Source organism: Tetrapisispora phaffii, chromosome 3 (genome assembly GCF_000236905.1).
Source record: "Tetrapisispora phaffii CBS 4417 chromosome 3, complete genome".
Classification (NCBI taxonomy): domain Eukaryota; kingdom Fungi; phylum Ascomycota; class Saccharomycetes; order Saccharomycetales; family Saccharomycetaceae; genus Tetrapisispora; species Tetrapisispora phaffii.
In genome coordinates this window covers 366,397-387,944 of record NC_016522.1, presented here as the reverse complement: position 1 = coordinate 387,944, position 21,548 = coordinate 366,397, and the positions used below count along the sequence as shown (strand labels likewise).

At 31.5% G+C, this 21,548-nt stretch overlaps 8 protein-coding genes across 8 annotated transcripts; 3 read left to right on the top strand and 5 right to left on the bottom strand.

Annotated features, from left to right (window-relative positions):
• Window positions 1-1,746: 1,746 nt before the first annotated feature.
• On the top strand, window positions 1,747-2,958 carry DIG1 (Dig1p; the record flags this gene model as incomplete). The annotated part of the gene is made up of 1 exon (XM_003684709.1): window positions 1,747-2,958. The coding sequence occupies one exon, from the start codon at window positions 1,747-1,749 to the stop codon at window positions 2,956-2,958; it is 1,212 nt and encodes a 403-aa protein (XP_003684757.1).
• A 282-nt stretch (window positions 2,959-3,240) lies between these two features.
• ARL3 (Arf family GTPase ARL3) lies at window positions 3,241-3,840 on the bottom strand (the record flags this gene model as incomplete). Its single annotated transcript, XM_003684708.1, has 1 exon — window positions 3,241-3,840. The coding sequence occupies one exon, from the start codon at window positions 3,838-3,840 to the stop codon at window positions 3,241-3,243; it is 600 nt and encodes a 199-aa protein (XP_003684756.1).
• Window positions 3,841-4,306: 466 nt separating this feature from the next.
• OAZ1 (Oaz1p) lies at window positions 4,307-5,177 on the bottom strand (the record flags this gene model as incomplete). The annotated part of the gene is given in 2 exon segments (XM_003684707.1): window positions 4,307-4,936; window positions 4,938-5,177. Coding segments are annotated over 2 exon segments (870 nt in total).
• Window positions 5,178-6,665: 1,488 nt separating this feature from the next.
• TPHA0C01640 (glycosyltransferase family 15 protein) lies at window positions 6,666-7,880 on the top strand (the record flags this gene model as incomplete). Its single annotated transcript, XM_003684706.1, has 1 exon — window positions 6,666-7,880. The coding sequence occupies one exon, from the start codon at window positions 6,666-6,668 to the stop codon at window positions 7,878-7,880; it is 1,215 nt and encodes a 404-aa protein (XP_003684754.1).
• A 445-nt stretch (window positions 7,881-8,325) lies between these two features.
• On the bottom strand, window positions 8,326-9,387 carry LEE1 (Lee1p; the record flags this gene model as incomplete). The annotated part of the gene is made up of 1 exon (XM_003684705.1): window positions 8,326-9,387. The coding sequence occupies one exon, from the start codon at window positions 9,385-9,387 to the stop codon at window positions 8,326-8,328; it is 1,062 nt and encodes a 353-aa protein (XP_003684753.1).
• A 2,235-nt stretch (window positions 9,388-11,622) lies between these two features.
• LGE1 (Lge1p) lies at window positions 11,623-12,558 on the top strand (the record flags this gene model as incomplete). Its single annotated transcript, XM_003684704.1, has 1 exon — window positions 11,623-12,558. One exon carries the CDS (start codon window positions 11,623-11,625, stop codon window positions 12,556-12,558), a length of 936 nt encoding a protein of 311 aa, XP_003684752.1.
• Window positions 12,559-12,827: 269 nt separating this feature from the next.
• Window positions 12,828-14,483, bottom strand: CUB1 (Cub1p; the record flags this gene model as incomplete). The annotated part of the gene is made up of 1 exon (XM_003684703.1): window positions 12,828-14,483. The coding sequence occupies one exon, from the start codon at window positions 14,481-14,483 to the stop codon at window positions 12,828-12,830; it is 1,656 nt and encodes a 551-aa protein (XP_003684751.1).
• A 2,368-nt stretch (window positions 14,484-16,851) lies between these two features.
• On the bottom strand, window positions 16,852-18,156 carry TPHA0C01600 (uncharacterized protein; the record flags this gene model as incomplete). Its single annotated transcript, XM_003684702.1, has 1 exon — window positions 16,852-18,156. One exon carries the CDS (start codon window positions 18,154-18,156, stop codon window positions 16,852-16,854), a length of 1,305 nt encoding a protein of 434 aa, XP_003684750.1.
• Window positions 18,157-21,548: the final 3,392 nt, after the last annotated feature.

Genomic DNA, 21,548 nt, shown 5'->3' with positions numbered 1-21,548 from the left:
AAAGGCGGGTAATTACATGCACGAAACTTCTAGTTGTGCCCTTATGGCTACACTACAATTATTGATAAAGCATCATTCCATAATAATCATTGATCCAGTATACTTGGTGTTATAAATTATCGTTACCAAAACAATTAACAACAAATACTATAAAGCTTTACTAATGTATTTATATAAATTAACATGCACTGATAATTTCGTGAGTTAGATTATGCTTCAGTAAAAGAAGGCCAATTTATTCAAATAAGTGGTATTAAAACACGATAATCAAAAATTGGCATTCTTAATCAGATCATTTAATCTGTCACTGCATAGAAATAATGTTAGTTTCTATCACTGCTATAATATCGTACATTTAATTTTTACTGTGCTTGAGCCCTCACATCAATTTCAGTTTTTTATGCACTCACTCACTTATATAGAACAAACAGATGTACTTATGGTTGTTTTTTTGGTAGGAAACTGCAATCATAAAATTTTCGGGAAATATCCTAATTAAGTTAAATAGAATATGAAACATTACATAAATAATATATGATTCTATAGGTGAAAATACCTAGTGCAGAAATTATGCATCTATATATATATATTTATATATATATCCTAAATAAATCAAGAGTAGTTTTGAGAGATCGGTTTTGCAACTACATAGCACAGACAAGTAAACAACACTAATTCTACAATGTTACTAGAAACGTAAATATCCATTGAACATCAAGTAGTTTCAAGCAAGTAGCTTAAATTGTTTTCTCAACTGACAATATGTCAAACAAATGAACGAATAATACAAAACTTTAGATGAAAGAGGAGGAACATATCTTGTCCTCTCCACTGCCCACTGACCATCGACCAATATGTAGAACTATATCCACCATTTTTTTGCAGTTTCGAAACTTCATTGACGCAATTTTCCTTATGTTCTGTTTTGTTCTAATTTTAGTTTTTTTTAAATTTTTAAATTTTTCTAATTTTTCAAGTACTTGAACCGTACATTAAATTTCAAATTCATAGTTTAACAATTAATATATGAAACAGCTAAAGATATTAAGTACCATTATTTAATGGAATCTGCGATAAATTTTCTCTTAACAGCTATTAAGTTACTTCCAAATTTCCTTTTGAAGAATTCAGTATATGTGTGTACGTTAGGCGTTGCTTCTTTCTTGGTAAATAAAATAAAGCCGTTTATTTCTGTTTCTTGGACGAAAAGTTCTTAGTTTCACCTGGTACATGTTTTATCGAAAATGTTCAGAACAAATGTGTATTGAGATCTATTTGAAACACATAATGATTAGCTCGTACAGAGAGAGAGTTTCGTAGTTTTATTGTTGTTTCTCGATTAGAAATCTAACGACAAATATTATTTGGTTCTTCACTGATTTTTTCTTTCAAGATCACAATAAATTACCTTTTTTAGTTTCAAGTATTTTGAGCTGACATTTGTAAGTCTACCTTCAGAGTAATCACCAACGTCTTACTGGACTGATTTATACAGACCAATGTGAATTCCAAGTGCAATGTTATTTCGATATGATGTAAACAACGAATCTGTAGTTACAGTTATATATATAAAGATATAGTTTATATTTGTATTACATTAGTTAAGTTTTTTTTCACACAATAACTGTTATGCATATATACATTTAAACGGTTTCTATTAGTTATATGAGATTTTTTTCTTACTTATTCTCCTACTCTGGTTTGGTTTTTAAAGTGAGCATAAATACAAAATATACATAATTAAACATGGATTCAGAGACAGTCGAACATGTTCCAATATCGGATGATCAACAATTAGATAAACATACTAGCGAAGAAACATTAAATGTTGAGAATAAAAATGGTACTGTTAAAGAGAGTAAAGTACAAAAAATTGGGATGTTGTGTGTTTCCCCTGGTTTACACTCTGAAACTTTGAATGATAAAATGTTAAGTACCTTAAAAGTCTCTGAAGATATGGAGAAAGCTGAGAGATCAAGAAGAGTATCTGATGTTAGTGATAGTATGCAGAATATTCCAAGAAAACAAATCGATACACAAGAAGATCTAATGTTAGTTAAAGATCAATTAAAAGATTTGAAGAAAAATTCATTAAACAGGAAATCCATACCAGCACCTTTAGCAATTAATGATGATACAACGAATATGAAATCTGGATTCAGATCCTCTAGAATTCAAGGTAGAAATACCTTCATAACAAATGATGCGCCATTTAGCAATACAAATACTTTAAGAAGTGCCCCTGCATGTGTTACTAAACATACAATTCAAAAAAGACCTCGTGTTCAATATTGTGGAAAGACTCCTAGAATGAATCCACCAAACACAAGTACATCAAATTATCCTCGTGTACCATTCCACCGAAGACAAGCTTCATCAGAATTCCCTACAAATTTTACACCGTTTCAAAATCAATACGTGTCACCGGCTCCTGTTGATCCATATATGTACCCACCATATTACATACCTCATCCATCCGGCCATTACCTAGTTCCAAATGTAATGGGATTCACACCTCAATCACCAGTAGCGGGTCCCATGCCATTCAATATAAACAGAAGTGCAAACCCAATGTTTTCACCACAGGTTTCATTGTATCAAACATGGCCAAAGCAAGATATTAAAATTACAAACAAAAGAGAGAACACTATATTCAACAAGAACAATTCCGAACCAGTCCATATTAATTTAAGTGAAAATAGTACTTCAAAGGATAGTAAGTCTGATGATGAGAGTACAGCATTGGCATTAGATGATGAAGATATCTCAGATAATAACGAAAGTACTATCGAAACCAAGGTAAAAGAGATGATTGATGGCGAAATTTCGTTATTAGGTCATGAATTTAAATTTGAATATCAAAAATCGTCAAGAAAAATGGATAAGAAAATATTTATTTCTGTTTGTAATAAAATTTGGGATGATACATTCGAACTTGAAAAGAGAACTAATCAATAATATTTACACCTTAATAATTAATAATAGCCATCTGCATGATTTGATAAATATAACCCAGGATATAAAATACATACCATGAATACCATACCACACAATATATGAACTTTTCAATGTCATGTTTTTGTTTTGACGATTCCCTTATTATTTCTGATTTGATATCATGCTTCAAATATATATATATATATAATCTATTATATTCATGCTATTATTAATCCGTATTTTGATGTCAAATTGATATCTCTTACATTTCATTTCATTATTATGTACTGCTCTACATCATATTTATTTATAGTTTGGTGGTCTATTTTGCTTATTTCTTTGTAATCTTACAACCAGCCAGTCTGCTGCGTCCTTTACACCGTCGCCTGTTAGTGCACTAACTGGTAATACACGACTATCCCTTGCTCCTAAATGCTCAGCAATTTGGTTAAATATTTGTTTTATATCTTGAATTTCCATCGTATCTTCTCTATCTTGCTTATTTGCAAGCATTAAAACAGGAATACCTTCAATTTCATCATCCATAATAATAGATTGTAATGCATCCTTCCATTCGTTTATACGTTGTCTGTCAGTACTATCTACAACAAATATTATACCATGACTTTGTGGATAGTACTCTGGCCACATTGATCTTAAATTTTGTTGACCACCAACATCCCAGAACTTAAGTATAGATTTGTTATCTGCCATTGGTATTTGTGCAACATTTTGTCCAACAGTAGGAACAATTTTCTCCAAATCCTTTGAGGTTAGAGAGTATTGCTTTTTAAGTGTTTCCAAAAAGGTAGTTTTACCTGCATTATCTAAGCCAAGAATCAGTACTGAGTAATGTTCTTTACGATTCCAATTTGAATATAACCCTTTTGCCAAATGAAACATTTATAATTGTGCAATTAGTTTATTAGGATAACGAATGTAAAATGAATCAAATTTTTGATGTTATTTGAAGCAATTAGTTTTAAAATGATTACCAGAATGTTTATCAAGATAACTATGTTTATTAGCAATTATTCGAACAAGTTGTTTTTTTAAACATTAACGTTTTTATATTGCATTACGTTTCAAATTTGCATTACATATTTCAGGTACTAATTTTTGAAAAATTAATCATTTTCCTTTCAAATAGAGATGCCTTCCAGAATTGATTGAAAAAAAGGTGAAAAATGGAAAAACTATATTCTTTAATTATAGAATATTATGCATGTATAAAACTAAAGACATAATTATGGATATTGTTTAAATATAAACGTGGAAGATATGGAAAAAAACGATGAAGACACATGTAGAAGTAACACTGCCTCGAATGGCAGTTAAGCAAGTTTTATTTTTGTATAAGTCAGAGAGATTAACATTCAAATTCCAATATTAGGAATTCCTCATCTCCAAATAACATTTCATTCATGTCAATGTCATTTTTTGATAATTTATCTCTATCTTCATTATGTATTAACTTACCGCCAATCCAGTTTAAATTCTTTAGTAATGCAGATATATTTCCGATATCTGATCTTCTTATGTAAAGCCTCATATACATTAAATTTAGATCACTTGCAAGTTCTAATAATGCTAGCAACCATTCCTTACTGTGTTTTATTAAGACTTTGTCCGCTTCAGTCAATGATTCTCTGGAATCTGAGGATCGAGGTAATATTACGTGGAAATAAATCGAATCAGATTTCCCCCAAATAAAATCTTTGAAATATAGTGGTATATAGATTAGTGAATAGTTCAAACCGGAGAACCTCCAACTGTAATTTTCACTTATGCTATTATTGATTTTTTTTTCATTAATCACAGAGGTTAACGTTTTACCAATTTTTTTAATTATTGAATTGTTTACTGATTTATAATAATATTTTTTATTTTGTAAATAATATGGTAATATGAATTGTAATTCAGTTATTATAATCAAATCCCAATAAAATTCAATCAATTCAGTGTTGGAAAACCCGCTGTTTAAATCCAAAGAAATGTCACGCACACCACGTTTTGCATGAATCAATCTCTCTTGAATAAGTGTAGAATTGTGAATTCGTATTCATATTAGTTCCATACAATGCTGATTTTTTCTTTATAAGATCTAGAATAGAGAATGTGAACGCTATAGCTTCAGTATCACTATTGCCAAATATTTTTTGAACTTGATCCGTGCCTATTAAATCAAGTACATGGTCTTTCTTTTTTGATAATGAATCCTGTATAGTTGTGTGGCTCATGAGGATGTATGACAGATAATAGTAAAAATATATAGATGTCTTTTACTTTTTAAATAATATATAGTGTTGTTAATGTTTATGGTTCTAGTTCAATACAAGATTAAATTTAGATAATAAGATAAATTGTAAATAACGATAACCTCACTCACACATACATTTATATTGTATATAGTTTTAAATTTATAGTTTTTAAATTATCGGGGTGAAGTTTTCATGTTCTTTTTATAAAGCAACTAATAAAAATATGTATTGCTCTCAAACTTAAAAAAATATGAATATCGTAGAGTGCGGGTAGTAATCCACATATGTGATAACCACATATGCGTACCGACATCTCATTTCAATATAATAGAAAGGTTAGTGGAATTGTCCAATTAGTATGGAAACTGTCTTACATATGTAAATAAATAAATATCACGATTCTGTTGTATGCAATATATATAGAATAAAGCCGATGACATCTTTACCAGTGTCCAAGTTGCAAGCCAAAAAGCTCGAGGTCCATAACTATCATATAAATATCAAGAATTCTACCATTATTTAGAGGCCTTTATACAACGGAGATGAAATGAATCATTTTACCTCAACAGAACATAAATACATTACAATCTAAAATTGGTCATTTACTTAAATGTCGTTCCTACGTTCTCATAATTTACTTCTTACACATACAGCTTCTTAGCTTCTCTTTGTCTCTATATATGAAGAAACTAAACTAATAAATGAAACTAAACATATCGTTCTGTTACCATTTAGCAACATCTTAATAATTCGATACTATTTTTATCAGATTTACAAACAGAGATATATATATGTACAATAGAAATGAACGAATCGAATCATTACACTATACCGCACTACAATCTCCTCTCATCGCTTTTTCTCTTGTAATGACGCCTCGCAATGAAGCCCCATTCATTGAAAAACTCAGTTTTTGAAATCGCGGATTTTAGTTTTGAAGATTTTTTTTTCACCCAAATTGATTCATTTGACTTTTAAGTTTCTAAATTTATCATTTTTGTACTACAACTTCTTTCATTTTGATCATGGTAGTCAAGAAGTTTGATGTAAATTAGTTGAAAGAGTCTATCAATATTTCATTCTAAGTGTTTCTTTGACATTTCATTATCAATATAAAATTCTCTATCTAGATAACCAAAGTTAAAATAATTTACAAACCATTACCTGAAGTATAATATATATACATGTATATATATATATATGCTTTTTTAATTAAAGAACTCATAGTGTTAATCGTTGATTAAAGTGTACTGGAAGTTCGTATTTTCTTTTTAGTATAGTCAAAGGTAGAGCAAAAACAAAACATACAAGCATATACATCGTATTTTAGGTAAAGAATACCTTTTCTCCAGATATACCTCATTGCATATTCTTAGATTATATTTCTAAGTATCTCTCTATTTTATAACTACTGGGAAGAGAATAATAAGAAACACACCATATATATACATATCATACAAAAGAAAAATGCGTCTAAGAACAATCTATATTAAGAAGAAATTTTTGAAATTATTATTTGTGTCGTTTTCAATCATATCATTAATAACAATTTTAACTAAAATCACCAATAATTTAACGACTTCACCACCTCCACCACCACCTTTAGTTATAAATAAAGATAGAATTTTAAATACGTTTCCAAGTGTTAATGCTACTTATGATATCATGAAGGATTTAGAAGATTCGTTCAGTGAAGATAAAATTGGCACTCGACCAAGCGCTTGTTTTGTAACTTTAGTTAGAAATGAAGAAATGGATGATATGGTGAATTCTGTTGCATATATTAGAGAAAAATTTAATAAAAATTATAATTATCCATGGGTCTTCTTAAATGATGAGGAATTTACTGATGAGTTCAAAGACAAAATTTCTGAAGCTGCAGGTAATATTACTATCGAGTATGGTTTAGTCCCAGAAGAACATTGGTCATATCCAGATTATATTGATACAGATAAAGCTGCAGAAACTAGAATTAGAATGAGCGATATAATATACGGTGACTCCGAGTCGTATAGACATATGTGTCGTTATCAATCTGGTTTCTTTTGGAGACATGAACTACTTGATAAATATGATTGGTATTGGAGAGTTGAACCAGGTATTGGTTATTTTTGTGATATTTTGGACGATCCGTTCCAATACATGCAAGATAATAAGAAAGTATATGGTTTTACTATCACCATTCATGAGTTTGAAAGTACAATCAAATCGTTGTGGCAGACTACAAGAGATTTTGTCGCTAATAATACAGAATATATTGCAAAGAATAATCTAATAGATTTTATTTCTGATAATAATGGTGAAACTTATAATTTATGCCATTTTTGGTCTAATTTTGAAATTGGTAATTTGAATTTCTGGAGATCAGAAGCATATAATGAATATTTTGATTATTTAGATCATGCTGGAGGGTTTTTCTATGAAAGATGGGGTGATGCTCCTGTTCATTCTATTGCTGCTTCTCTGTTTTTACCAAAAGATGCAATTCATTTCTTTCCTGAAATTTCATATTATCATGTTCCATACACTAATTGTCCTATCGATAATGCCATTTATGAAAAGTATAATTGTGAATGTAACCAAGATGATGATTTTACCTGGCAGGACTATTCCTGTGGTGTTCAATACCATAATGCACAAAATTTAACAAAACCAATGGGTTGGACAAATCACACCGGTTAAATAAACTTATTCAGCATATATACCTGTATATTCGGTTTTAAAATTATAGATATATACCATTGGAGATATAAATACTAATATATATATGTATGTATATATGTGCATGAAAAGAGACCATCACATAATTTCAAATATTTACTTCTAACAATATTGAGATAATATCTGTAACCTATTTGCTTTTGTAACAAGATATGACATTGATCTTGCGTATTAAAAAAAGAAGAATAAAACGTGTCTATCCATCACGGAAAGAACGTTGCAGAATATTTAGAACTTGTATTAACCTATAATTACTATACCTCTTTTTGAAAGTAAATGTTTCTAGTTTTCCCATCTTTAATCTCTATGGATTTTTTACGTGTAATGTTATTTTATTTCATAAAAGACTGAATAAATCAATAATTTGAGTATTTGACTTTATCTACCCACTTGTATTATTGATAGTTTAAAAGTCATCAAAAAAAAATAATGTATCCTCTAACTGTATACTATGATTTTCGAAAGTAAAATCATTTGCAGACATAGGATATTGTGACGTCGGCGAGAGAGGAACATTCGAGTAATTTTTATGGAAATTTGATTGTTGCATTTGCATCATCAAGGGCATATCATTACTAATGCCATTTTTACCATGGTCAAATTGAGGTGGGTATCCATACTGTTGAGAATATGGCGGAAATACGCTGTAATTTGGTTCCATAGGCTGCATTGACCCTTCTTCCTCTTTTATTTGATATCCAAAATTACCATTATTATTACTATACCTACGTGAATATCTTTCCAAATGATAGTTGGAATAGTTGCTAGGCGTATTTGGTCTTGTTGAAGCATATGTTGACGAGGTTGGGGTCATTTGTGGATATCTATTATTTTCCATAATTGCCGATTTCTGCCATGAATTACTCGATGACGACACAGACGAGATCGGAGTCGCAAAGCCTGCTCTATTATAGTTATAAGGAGCAAAACTGTTCGTACTTGAAGAAGGTATGGAACTAGCGAAAGTTGAATTGATATTTCTCGCGGACTCTTCGTATGAGCTGCCTAAATGGACACCACCATTTCTTAGACTTAATAGATTATTATTTGCGGCAAGCATACTGATGGAATCAATGCTGTCATCATCTGCAACCTCAAGCTTACTTCTGCTCCTATCATTGCTGTTTGTTTGAGTATTTATAGTTTGTTCTAATGATGGCGATGTCAGTTCATGAGAATTGACACAATGTTCACCAAACTTACAGTGTCCCTTTTTGTAATACTTGCATGGAATTAAATTAGCAGAATTTAAAATATTCGATTGATGTGAGAATTTGCAATGTTCACCGGCCTGACATTTTCCTGATTTGAAGAATTTGCAAGGAACATGTGAATAGTTCTTAACGTTGATGTTCAACTGTTTTGTTATCATTAAATGTTGCATAATGACCTTTTGTTGTTCTGGTGAGAACGCCTCGCCAAGTTCAGATTCTTTGTTATCTTTTATACTAGAACTCATAGTGTGCATGTTTAGTGTATAGACGCTTGTATATATATATATAGATGAAGCAATAAATATAATATACACTGTATAGAGAGAGATTTATAATGAACAAGAATAGTTTCTTATAAAAGAATATAGAAATAAAATTGAATGTTTAAATATGAACAGGATGGAAAATAAATAGAAATAAAATCAAGAGCACTTGAAGGGATATCAAAATATGCAATCACTATCTCAATCTCTGATGTCGTCAGAATGATTCTATTAGAAATTAAAGTTGTTTCTATAGAGAAAAATAAAGTAAAGACATCAATTAAACAATGTACATTTTAAGTAATGACAACCTAAAAGCCAAGAAAACAATATTTTACATAGTATTGTAATATTATATAATATTGAAATAGATTAAAACAAAGCCAAAACAAAACCATAGCCTAACTCTTCAATGCTATAAAATAATGATATACGTAATTTCAAAGAGCGATATTAAAATAAAGGGAACCCATTTCATTAAGAGCGACAGATATAGACAATTGATTAGCATCGTAATTAATTATTATGGTTTTGAATTTCACCAACAAAATAATGTTCAGTGGGAGATAAAAGAAGGGGAAGAAGAGAGAGGGGGCGGAGGGGCGGCGCATGTATGATTAGTTTAAGGAGGAATATCATGTGAAATGGATTGATTTGGGAATCCGACTATATTACAGATACGAATTAACTTATAGTCATCCATAGTAGCATACAATTAGTAGTCATGGCTTATCCTCCAAGAAAGAACAACAGCAACAACGCGAATTAAGGTATTTTTTGTAGTGGCAGTCGCCCTTTTTGTTTCTACCCAAAGAGTACAAAGCGTTTTGATGATGGAACTGAACGAGCCACATAACACATGAATATGCATCCACATAGACACACCCAAACACCAGCATTCTATGCTTACACCCACTCATTGGTTCCTCAACAATGTACAACTTGCAGACTCCGTAACAATACTGTAGTGTGAATAGTAGTTAATGACTATAATTAAACTTTGTGTTGGCATTTAATTAGCGTCCGTAATACCAAATTGTTATGCAAATGATAATACAGTGTGGTGGTTGTATTAGTTTCAACTGGTGCTGTATGCAAAAAGGGTAATTGTTGCGTTTCAGGAATTTTTGATAAACCAACAATACTCGCCTAGCTTATCTTATTACAGATGTATGGGGGTGCATTAGATTTGGATAAACGATAAACGACAGACGACAGACGGCACGCGGATCACGCAAGTTTGAGAATATTGGAGTAAGCCCACTCAATTTGAAACTAATATATAATTTCGGCTTGTTGGTGTAGGTATGTCTTCCTGTTTGCGCGTGCGTGTGGTACGATAATCCAACAGTTTTATTTTTTCATCATTATTTGTTATATCTTGTTAAAAGTTAGTATGAAGATAAACCACGCCAGAAAATCCGAAGCTAACGTTCCCTTATCAACAGTTTCCAATGACACACGACGAAACAATCTTTTTGAGATTACTCCAATAGAGTAATACCGATAAGAATCAATATACTAAGGGCGTCCTCTGTCACGGCGGAGCGTTCAAATTGATTATATGTTACAGAAAAATCGGCATTTAAAAATGGAAGCGTTTTCTCTTTTGCGAATGTTATGGAGGTGATTGCATGTATGGCAACACTGTTAAATGATAGCTGCTTGCTTAATATATGTATAATGCATTACCATGTGAATTTGGATTGCTTCATTGTGGTTGTATTTTATAACTTGGTCTTTCTTTTAGTTAACGACTATGTACAATAAAGCAGTTTAACACGCATCTTTTAAAGAACTCTTTACATTCAACCAACCATACCAGTAGGGTTTCATTTCCACAATTGTTTGAAACTATCATACACGTGTGTACTTTTGTTGCATATATGTGCATCTCATGCGTGTATAGTCGGGGCCTATCTCCTTGTACTATCTATTTTCTCCATCTGCTGCTATACGAATAATTACTTCAGCCGCCCATCACGCGGACTCAATCTACCTTTTTTAGTCATCTTCGGGTAAACATAAATGCGTTTTACTATTTGCCCGGATTCATAGTCTTTTTATCATTTTTGTCACGTGCTCAAATTTTCAATTCTGCAATATATTGAAATTTCAATATTTGTTCAATACATATACAAACATATACAAACTACACACAGACACACATATATATTTGTGTGCGTGTGCAATTTATAGCATACCAGTAACCATACAGAACCAAGCATGAGCGGTAGCAGATATAATAAATACCCAGATCAATCAACGTCCTCTGTTAATTCATCAAGAGGTAGCGCTGCTGGTTCAAGTAGTGCAGGTAATACCCATCCAAATAAGCACAAATATGATAATAGTAATGCTTATAACTCAAGATTTAATTCTGGTTATAATTCGGGGCGTTACAATAATAACTACAACTCAAGAAATGAAGAAGGCGTAGATAATAGTCCCGCACATGCAAAGACTGCAGGTAATGGGATATACTACAATAAAAACAAGCCACACTATCATAATTCAAATAATTATTATACTAACGCTTCCCATACATATTACACGAATAACAATTATAATAGCGCAAATAAATATTATAATCAAAATAGAAAACAGCATCAATATAACAATGGGGGTTACTATTCCAATTATAAATCATATAAATCAACGGCTAATAATGAATACCACGATCTTGCAAATAGAGGCATTACTGGTGATGATGTGTACGAAGACCATCTACAGGATACCTCAATAAATAACAGCATGGGGGAATCAGGGTATCATGCAAAGGTAGATACACGAGTACATACTAATTCTCCTTCATACCCTTCAAGAACGTCAACTCCTTATCAACAAAGACATCATACACAAAATTCAAGCGAACAAACTAACTATAATGATAATGAAGATTTAAAATTGAATAAAGAAACATTCACTTCAGACATATCTCCATTTTATTATTTAACAAATTTGAATGAGGATAAGAAAAATGCGGATGATATTAAGAAAGTGTTTATAGATAATGATAACATTGATAAAAGTTTGCAAGCTATAAAGTATAAAATACTAAAGACCGAATTAGAGTATGATTTATTAAACACACAAGGTGAAAGAGATGCATTGAATGTTCAGCTAACTCAAGAAAATTTAGATTCAATTTTATTGATGTAACATTATATGATAACAAAATTGATAAGCATAAGTGACAAAACAAAAAACAAGGCTTATTGATATTTAAAAATAGTTCTTCACCGCATATTTTGGATGGAATACATACAAATACAATAACTTATTTAAATTCTATTTTATTTTAACTACAATACCTATATCGGATAAATATTTTTAACATATTAAACAGTTCTTAAATCATTGTGTATCAACATTTTCTTTTATGAAGATCAAGATATAATGTCTTGTCCACTATTTAATAAAGCAAACAATTAATCTTCTTCGCTTGGATTTTCATCATTAATACCAGTTGCAATAGTGTTCAAACTTCTAGCAGCTGGACGATCATCATCGGATACATCTCTATAATCTTCATTATCATCTTGTATGGAATCAGCAGTGTCGTTCTCATTATCAACACTCTCTTCAGATTCAATCTCTAGCTCATGAAGCATATCAAAACATTCTGCTAGTAAAGCATTCAATGTCCCTTGGCCTTCTGGAATTTCACCGCTTGAATCATAAAATTTACCGTCAATTCTTAGCTCGTCAAGAGAAGCCAATTTTAATTGATATGGATATAACTCCCTTGGACTATTAACACCACCCATTCTCTTTAAAGCTAGTAGACACCGTCTAGTGGTAGATAATTGGTTATGAATTGGTTGTAAGGACTCAGAAACAGGTTCAGAGCTTTCTAATAATTTGTAAATAATAGCGTAACATCTACGTAATAAATACAACAAAATAGATTGACCTTTAGTATTTCCTGATTCTGATGGGAATTTTCCATTAACTCTTTGATCATCAATTTCTTTTAAACGCTTTTGGTATTGAAACAAGTCTGTCTCTCTTAAAGTCCATCTTCTAGTAATCATTAAATTTGCCAAATTAGTTTTTATGTTTATCAAATTATTGTATATTGGTTGCAAATTTTTGTCCAAAATTTGATTATCTCCACTAGAATTAGTAAAATCGTTTATCAAATCGTGACAGTTATCAACTAAACCAGCTAATGCATTTTGACCCTTTAATTTAACCTCGTTAGTTTCAAGAGATTTGAAATTACCATCTTCATCTCTATGTGTTTCTAATTCAGTTAATTCATCACTTAAGTGTTTTAACATTTTTCTTGATTCTTCATTATTATTGAAAATCGATATGTTTTCTGTGGTATCAATCTTGTGAGTTGGAGAAGCCAAAGATAATAAGTTTCTTCTAATGTGATACAATTTTTCCATAATACTATTTAATTCTGGATCAATTTCCTCTAGTTTAGAGTGTATTCTTGCAAATTCATCGTTGCAAAACTTTAACTTAGCTCTTAGCAATAAATCTTCTTCAATTAAATTTTGCTTTATTTCGTCATCATCCACTTGGTTTGGATTAATTTCATCTTCATTAAACTCATAATTTTTATAAGAATTGTTTTGAACAATTTTTGAAATTTCATCTAATCTCTCCTTGATTGGTCTCAAATCATGATTTGTGAAGATATTAGACTCATCCAAATGCTCTAGAAGTTTTTGAACAGTAGATAAAGATGTGTATGTGGCAGGAGCAGAATTTTTTAAGCCAACAGTTAAGAAACATAGTGATAACAATTGGAAGACATCATCAACTAAAGAATCGACTTTATTATGCAAAGTCAAATTGCATAATAAAGTTGTAATTTGTTGAGTTTGACTGTCGTCCTGTCCGTCATCTTTTAATTTAGATTTTCTAATATCATCCAATTCTCTAACTTTAGTTAAAACTTCTTGATGAAGTAATCTAACTTCTTTCGAATTCAAATACTTGCTTCTATTAGTTTTCAATTGCGTTAATCTAACTCGAACATCGATCAAATATTTCAAAATATCATGTTCAGATTCTGGAACACCATAGGACATTTCCTTGAAATCGGTAACACTCGTAATGTTAATCATTCTTTATTTTGGTTGTCTTTCTGAACGTTCCCTTTTTACTGGTATTTATATATCAAAACAAATGTAATTACAACACTACCAGTGATGTAGTAGTCTAATTAATGAAATTGAAGAGATAAATTAATAATATCACTACCTGAAATATACCTATATATATGTGTGTGTATGTATATATTTGAAAATAAATATTGGCAACAACGATAATAAGGCGTATAAGTTGAAATATATAAATACGTTTGAAAAATACACAACGTAACATATGTGAAGCTATATAAATAGTTGTAACTGCAGCAGGAAATATACCATGAATAATACGTAAAAGAAATATATATATCTGTTATAATATATATTTCTACAGTTGACAAAGTAAAGCAGAGCAAGAAAAGACGTTGATATTCTACGGATGGATAATGGTCTTAGCTTTGATCAGTAGAATATCTAAGTGTACATATATGCATATGTATATATATATATATATATACTCTTAGAAACAGTCATCTTTACATTAAAATCTGACTATTGAGCTTTATCGTTTCTCCAATGTATGTGTTTCTGTGAACTATCCTTGTAATTGCTAGTTATAAAGAATAGCTTTACTGTCGTCGTCCCAAATTTAGAGGGATGTGGTTAAGAAAACATTCATAGTAAGTATAAAATTGAGGAGCAGCTTGTTTTTGTTTTGTGATTAAACACAATCTACATATACATATTGGTATCGGTGCATGTTATGTTATGTGTTATTTCACCACACGTAAATGAAATAGTGCGATAATGAAATTTCTCTTCTTATGCTTGCATACTTTATTTACTTCTTAACCGACTACGTTTGTTGCAAATGAGTTGTTTTTTAAATCGTTTTGATTCACAATATTGCAATACATATATTGGAGAACAACGCTGACGATCGTACGGTAAAGGTGCGTAAATAGCACACAATATATCATCAATCGCCTATAATTTCCTACGTGATATATGTGACAAGTTGAAAATGATAGTCATACATACTTCTCTAGGAACAATCGAATTGGTTCATACTTTTCAATACAAAATAATGAAGATGACATTTATAATGTTTGTGGAATTGTCTGCTGTTTTCTTAGAGCTCTTTGTATTCGCCAATTGTAAATTGTTCTAGCGGTTTTTCTGGCTAGACCAGTATCTCCTAAGAACTAGGTATTGCATCTTTTGTGCTTTCTATGGTCTACAAATTTAATAGCAACATGATAACCACGGCGGTTGTCTCAGAAAAAATCAGTTAAGATCACTACGTTTCTTTCAAACAGCGTAGTATCTGCTCGTTGCTTCGTCGCTGGGAATATCTTTACCGTTTGTTTTTTGTATCTACGCAATTGTACAGTATTTATAGGATCACTACTCTGTCTTACGCTAATCTTAGCGCCATAAAAACAACAATTGCCCCTCTTTTTCGAACAATAAAAGAAAGAGGTAATCAATTTCGTTTGTTTTTGCTCCTTTTTTTTCTTTTGTTGATGGGTTTCTTTCAATTTTTGTACGAATCTTTCTTTCTTGTGAGAAGTTTTTCTGATTCGTACTCTGAAAATTTGCAAAACTGGTAAGAAAAAGAAACAAATAATAAATAGAAAAATGCTTTCTTTACAGTCAACTAAGAATCAAATAAATATAATGGATGTATATTGTCTCGTGACTTCTTTCAAAGCATTTGTGAAGTTTTATCAAATTCACTCAATTTTTAAAATATTGTCAATTAATACAATGGACTCGGTGATAGTGATGGTGCCATCCTTTGATATCCCCCCGTTTACAGTGACTAATATAGCAACTAAAAATGTAGTTGACTTTTGTAGTAAGATGTCACAATGAATTAAAAATAAAATAATGAAAATAACCAAATATATACAACAGTCATGGCGGCTCCTGGATGATATATGCAGATACTACTATTTCATATATGTATAGCTTTAATTTGATTATAATTAGTTAGTTTTTTTATTGTTTAATATATATATTATATATATATATAATTAATTTATGCATGAATTCTGTAGAAAAAGCAATTGGCCATATAACTGGAACTTCCGTCTCCTGAAAAAAATGTATATAGTATTTCAACTATATTGTCATGTAATCTTCCTTTATGAAAATTTGTGATTTTCAGTTCACGATTTAAAATCTATCGGTTAGTCGTATGTTACACAACGATATCGGGTAATCGGTAAGTAAATTTATTATCTACTCGTTGTATGCAATCTCTGTTTATATTTTTGTTGTTTGACTTTTGAAGCTTGATTCAACATTATTCGTCTCGATTTCATTTTAATTACGATCGCCCGTTGAATAATTGACACTATCTTATCAGTAACAAAATGGTATCTCTTTTGTGATCGGCTTAATCATCTTCGTCAGGATTGACAATAGTTAAAATCTTACCATTACTATTTCCATTAGGATTTTCATCAAATATAGATCCTAAACTTATACGTCTAGAATCATCAAATGGATCAACAGACTGTGTCTCAATAGCATTGTTGGTATTGGCGCCATTATCTATATCGTTATGTTCATTAAAGTAAGCATTATTACTGCCATTGTCATTATCATTGTTTTGTGATGATATGGAAGAGGAATAGTAATCACTATTACTCTTATTGAATCCTTGACCGGTGCCTATTACAATATGGTCATTTGTATTCTTAGATAAAACACTGTTTGATCTACCATTGTACTCCACCGGTTTAATTGCCTCTTGATATTCTTTTTCCATTCTTTCCTCTTCTTTCTTCTTATTGAAGTGTCTAACAATAAACAAAATGATGATTGTTATAGCGATTGCTCCACCAACACCACCGACGACGCCACCTACAATAGCACCTGTGTTGGATTTCTTAGAACCAGACATATTCTTCGAGGAACTGTCACCTAAACTTGAAGAAGCAGTTGCAGAAGCAGCTACGGTCGTGATCGTATTTGTCTTGAAGATTGTGGAACCACCTTGTGTAACATATTGTGTAGAATAAATAACTGAGGTGCCAACAGATACATAAGTACTAGGAGATACATTATCATCGGAATTAGTTGATGAGGACTGAGCTTCAGATGATGAGGAATCTGTGGAAACACTTGAAGACGATGCTCCACCTGCGAGTGCGCCGAGCACTGCATTAGAAGAACTGCTTGAAGATGAAGTAGGTGACAATGTGGATACTGCCCTGCTGCTCGAAGACGAAGCAGGACTAGAACTACTTGAACTACCTCCATTGGCGAAAACGTTAACAGAGGATGAAGACGATGATGAACTGGACGATCCTTTTCCAGACACAGCACCATCTCCAAGTTGGTATACAGAAAAGCTGTCACTACCACCACACATTTCTTGAGAATAACCATAACAACTAGCATCACATGAGTCTGATGTCGAAGACGACGAACTTGGATCATCATTACCACAGTAACATTTGGAATGGTTAGACAATGCAAAATATGCATAATTCAATGCACTGCAAGCTGCATTACAATATGCTGATGATTGATATTGATATTCATTGTTCAACACAAAACTTGAAGGCAATGAAGCAAAACAATTTATATATGTTTGTGTATCAGCATTAACAAACTTGAAAATGCTATCAATATTGACTACCAACAGCAGTAAAATCAGTTCTTTCGAATATAGTCTATTCCTTTGTAATATCATGTTATTATTCGATGTACTGTTGAATATGTGTATATATGTAAATGGTTATAGTAAACTGAAATAAGTTTTGTATATCTTTTTTTCGTTTTTTTTTATGATTTTTATCCTGATGCTTGGTGATTATAAGGAATTGTGTTGCATATAAATGTATTATAGTTCTAGAAAATGAAACTTTCTAATCAAATTAAAAGTAGTTCGTTTTATCTAAACCCGTAATTCTATAACTAAAGCGTAAAATATTTCGACCTGGATCCTTGGTTGTTGATGAAACTTTTTATTATATTATAGATTGAAATGCAGTTATGTGAACAGTTAACATTATATTAAAATGAAAAATTAATATATTAAAATTAGAATTGGGATAGTATCATCGTAATGTCAATTCTATTTTGACGCCAAAACGGTTCGAACTATTTTAAATTTTAATAGGAGATTATTCCTTCTGACGACATTTACCAAATTATAAAAAATAATAAAATGTCATAGAGAAGAGGTAAAGAAAAATAATCTAGCAATATCTTTTCGAACCCACTCTGCCTAAAAATGTAAAAACATCTGAAAGGGATTCTGGCCATTTATTTTCGACGGAGGCCATTTTTGTTAGAAAATAAACGTATTCAGCAACGATTAAATGGCTGACAATCAAGAAAAAAAGACGAATCACCCGCAGCCTCCCTTTTGCGAGAAGTCAGTACAGGAGGATATAGAAGCGCTGTACATAAGACAAGATAATTACATGTAGCCAAGCATGTTAATGTTATTCTACCACTAGACTTAGAGGCTATCTAAAGCCCCTAGAAGAACATGTTGCAGCAAATTAAGTCACCTGGTCATTAGCGTGAAGCACTTCCAATTTCTACGCAAGTTCTTAACCCTTAGTGTTCACACTAGTCTACTCCACAACATTATCTAACAATGATCAATAGATCAACTGATAGCAACTGAGAAGTAATTAAGTCATTACGATAAACCCACTCTTCTTTTGTTCAGTCAATATATTTAGACTCATTGGTTACGTAGAACGCAAAGACAAAGACCTGATCGACCTTGAGATATCTCTACTTCGCCGCAGCAATTAGTTGTAGTTTCGCTTTTCTTTTGTTTGATTCCTCTTAAATTAATATATCCGTTTTAGGACGAATTAATGGAACCACTCTAATCTCTGGCGTGGTGTCGTCGCACAGTTAGAAACAGCACAGCTTTCCCGCAAAAACCAAAAACGGTGGTTTGGTCTTAATTTACCCGTGACAACAAGGAAGAAATTTAACTCACAAAGGTAAGCATAGATTTTAATTTATTTCTCAGGTCTGGCCCTCGCTTTTGAAAATATTCTGTTACTATTGCGCACTGATAGTAAACAAGCACAAATTATAACAGACAATAAAAAGCAAGAATATGTCTAATTCAGGCCATGACGCGAAAACGTTATTTTTTTTGTATTATTATTTTTCACTTGAGATGTTTTAATAACACGAATCTAAAAAATTTATCACTAAGAATTCAAGTAGGTTACCCTTACTCAATATTTACCATCAATTCCATAAAACTATCTTGAAACTATATGTTTTATGTTCCACTGTTATCATTTACTAACGAATTTGCTTGCCTAATAGAACTGTGTCTGTCTTTAGCATTTACTATATTCTGTAAAAATTCAATATTATTTTAATACCGTTAGCCAATAACGAAAGTTTACAAAGAAATTAATAGTACGTATATTTATATAAAGGCATCATTATATAGGTACTGCACTATTATGTCAGAAATTATAATACATCTGTTTGTATTCTTATGCAATGGAACTCGTATTTAACGAAAAGTAGTAGTACTTGATCGAAGATGCTGCAGGAGTATATAAGTACTAGGATTATACAATTGCATTGTTGCGGAATTTCATTGTTCCTGGTTTTTAACAACAGTTTCCTAAATAAATAGTATATAGCATTGTAACCAGCTCTACGATTAGTGGCATTTCTAACATGAACTCTAGAACTAGTGTGAGGGAACAAGTATTCGTCGGCTGGTGCCAAAATCGAAGGTCGTGTCATTAGTTACTTTGGTTGCCTTCGAGTAGTTCATCTTCTTACGAACGAAATAACCGATGGCTCTTCCTACTAGTATATTTTCTACAGATATATATAGAGTTAGTTGTCCTCCTTAAATGTGAGTGTATCTTGTAATTGGATGAACAACTACATATGTCTAGTCATTATCTTAAGATCGATAGTGCTGTATTGTTTATCTGGGTTTAGCACGTAGTCATGTTCAACAGTTGTGTACAATGCTCTAATACATTAAATTAATGTTTTATTAGATTATATATTTAGATTAATCTCTCTGGTCTCGTGGACTTAGATCAATGAATTGTTAACTATTGGTTACCGGGGTTTATATATACATAATATTTCAACCTACCGTTCTGTCCACTCGAGACGACGTCGTCGAGTTGAACACGTATGGCAGACTGATGGTTCTACAGTACTATTTATGCATTAGAAATTCTGCTATTACATTCTCGTGAGGACTTATTGTTTCTGGGGAGAAACAAGCTTATGTTGGTTAGTTCCAACATCTAAGTTAGTGTCATTAGCCACTTCAGTTGCTCTAGTATAGTCCATCTTCTTTATAGTTAAATAATCGATTGGTCTTTTATTAGTGTATTTAAACTATTCTATATAGAGTTAGATGCCCTCCTTATATATGAGTTAATCTGACAGTTGAATGAACATGTGTACGTGTTCATTCATCCTCCTAAGATCTTTAGTGCTGTATTGTACATCTGTGTTTATCGCGTAGCCATTTACATTGTAGTGAGAAATTTTCACCTACCACTTGGAAGATTGTTCAAGTGTGGAGAAACAAGCTCATGTTGGGTAGTTCCAACATCTAAGTTAGTGTCATTAGCCACTTCAGTTGCTCTAGTATAGTCCATCTTCTTTATAGTTAAATAATCGATTGGTCCTTTATTAGTGTATTTAAACTATTCTATATAGAGTTAGAAGCCCTCCTTATATATGAGTTGAACTGACAGTTGAATGAACACGTACACATGTTCATTCATCCTCCTAAGATCTTTAGTGCTGTATTGTACATCTGTGTTTATCGCGTAGCCATTTACATTGTAGTGAGAAATTTTCACCTACCACTTGGAAGATTGTTCTAGACCTTCTTTCCATTAGTAAGTGATCTATTAGTTCTGGACTCAAAGTGTCATAAACACTTAGTTCTGTCACATACACTACAATAATTCTGACACACCCCCGTAAAGACATATTTCAATAATCTTTTTAACTGATTGTCGATATAGAACTTGATGGACTATGAAATTCTCCTGGGTCAGTTATCGTAAGAATATCTTTGGGAGTCAGTTTGTTTGCTATCGAAGATCTTAG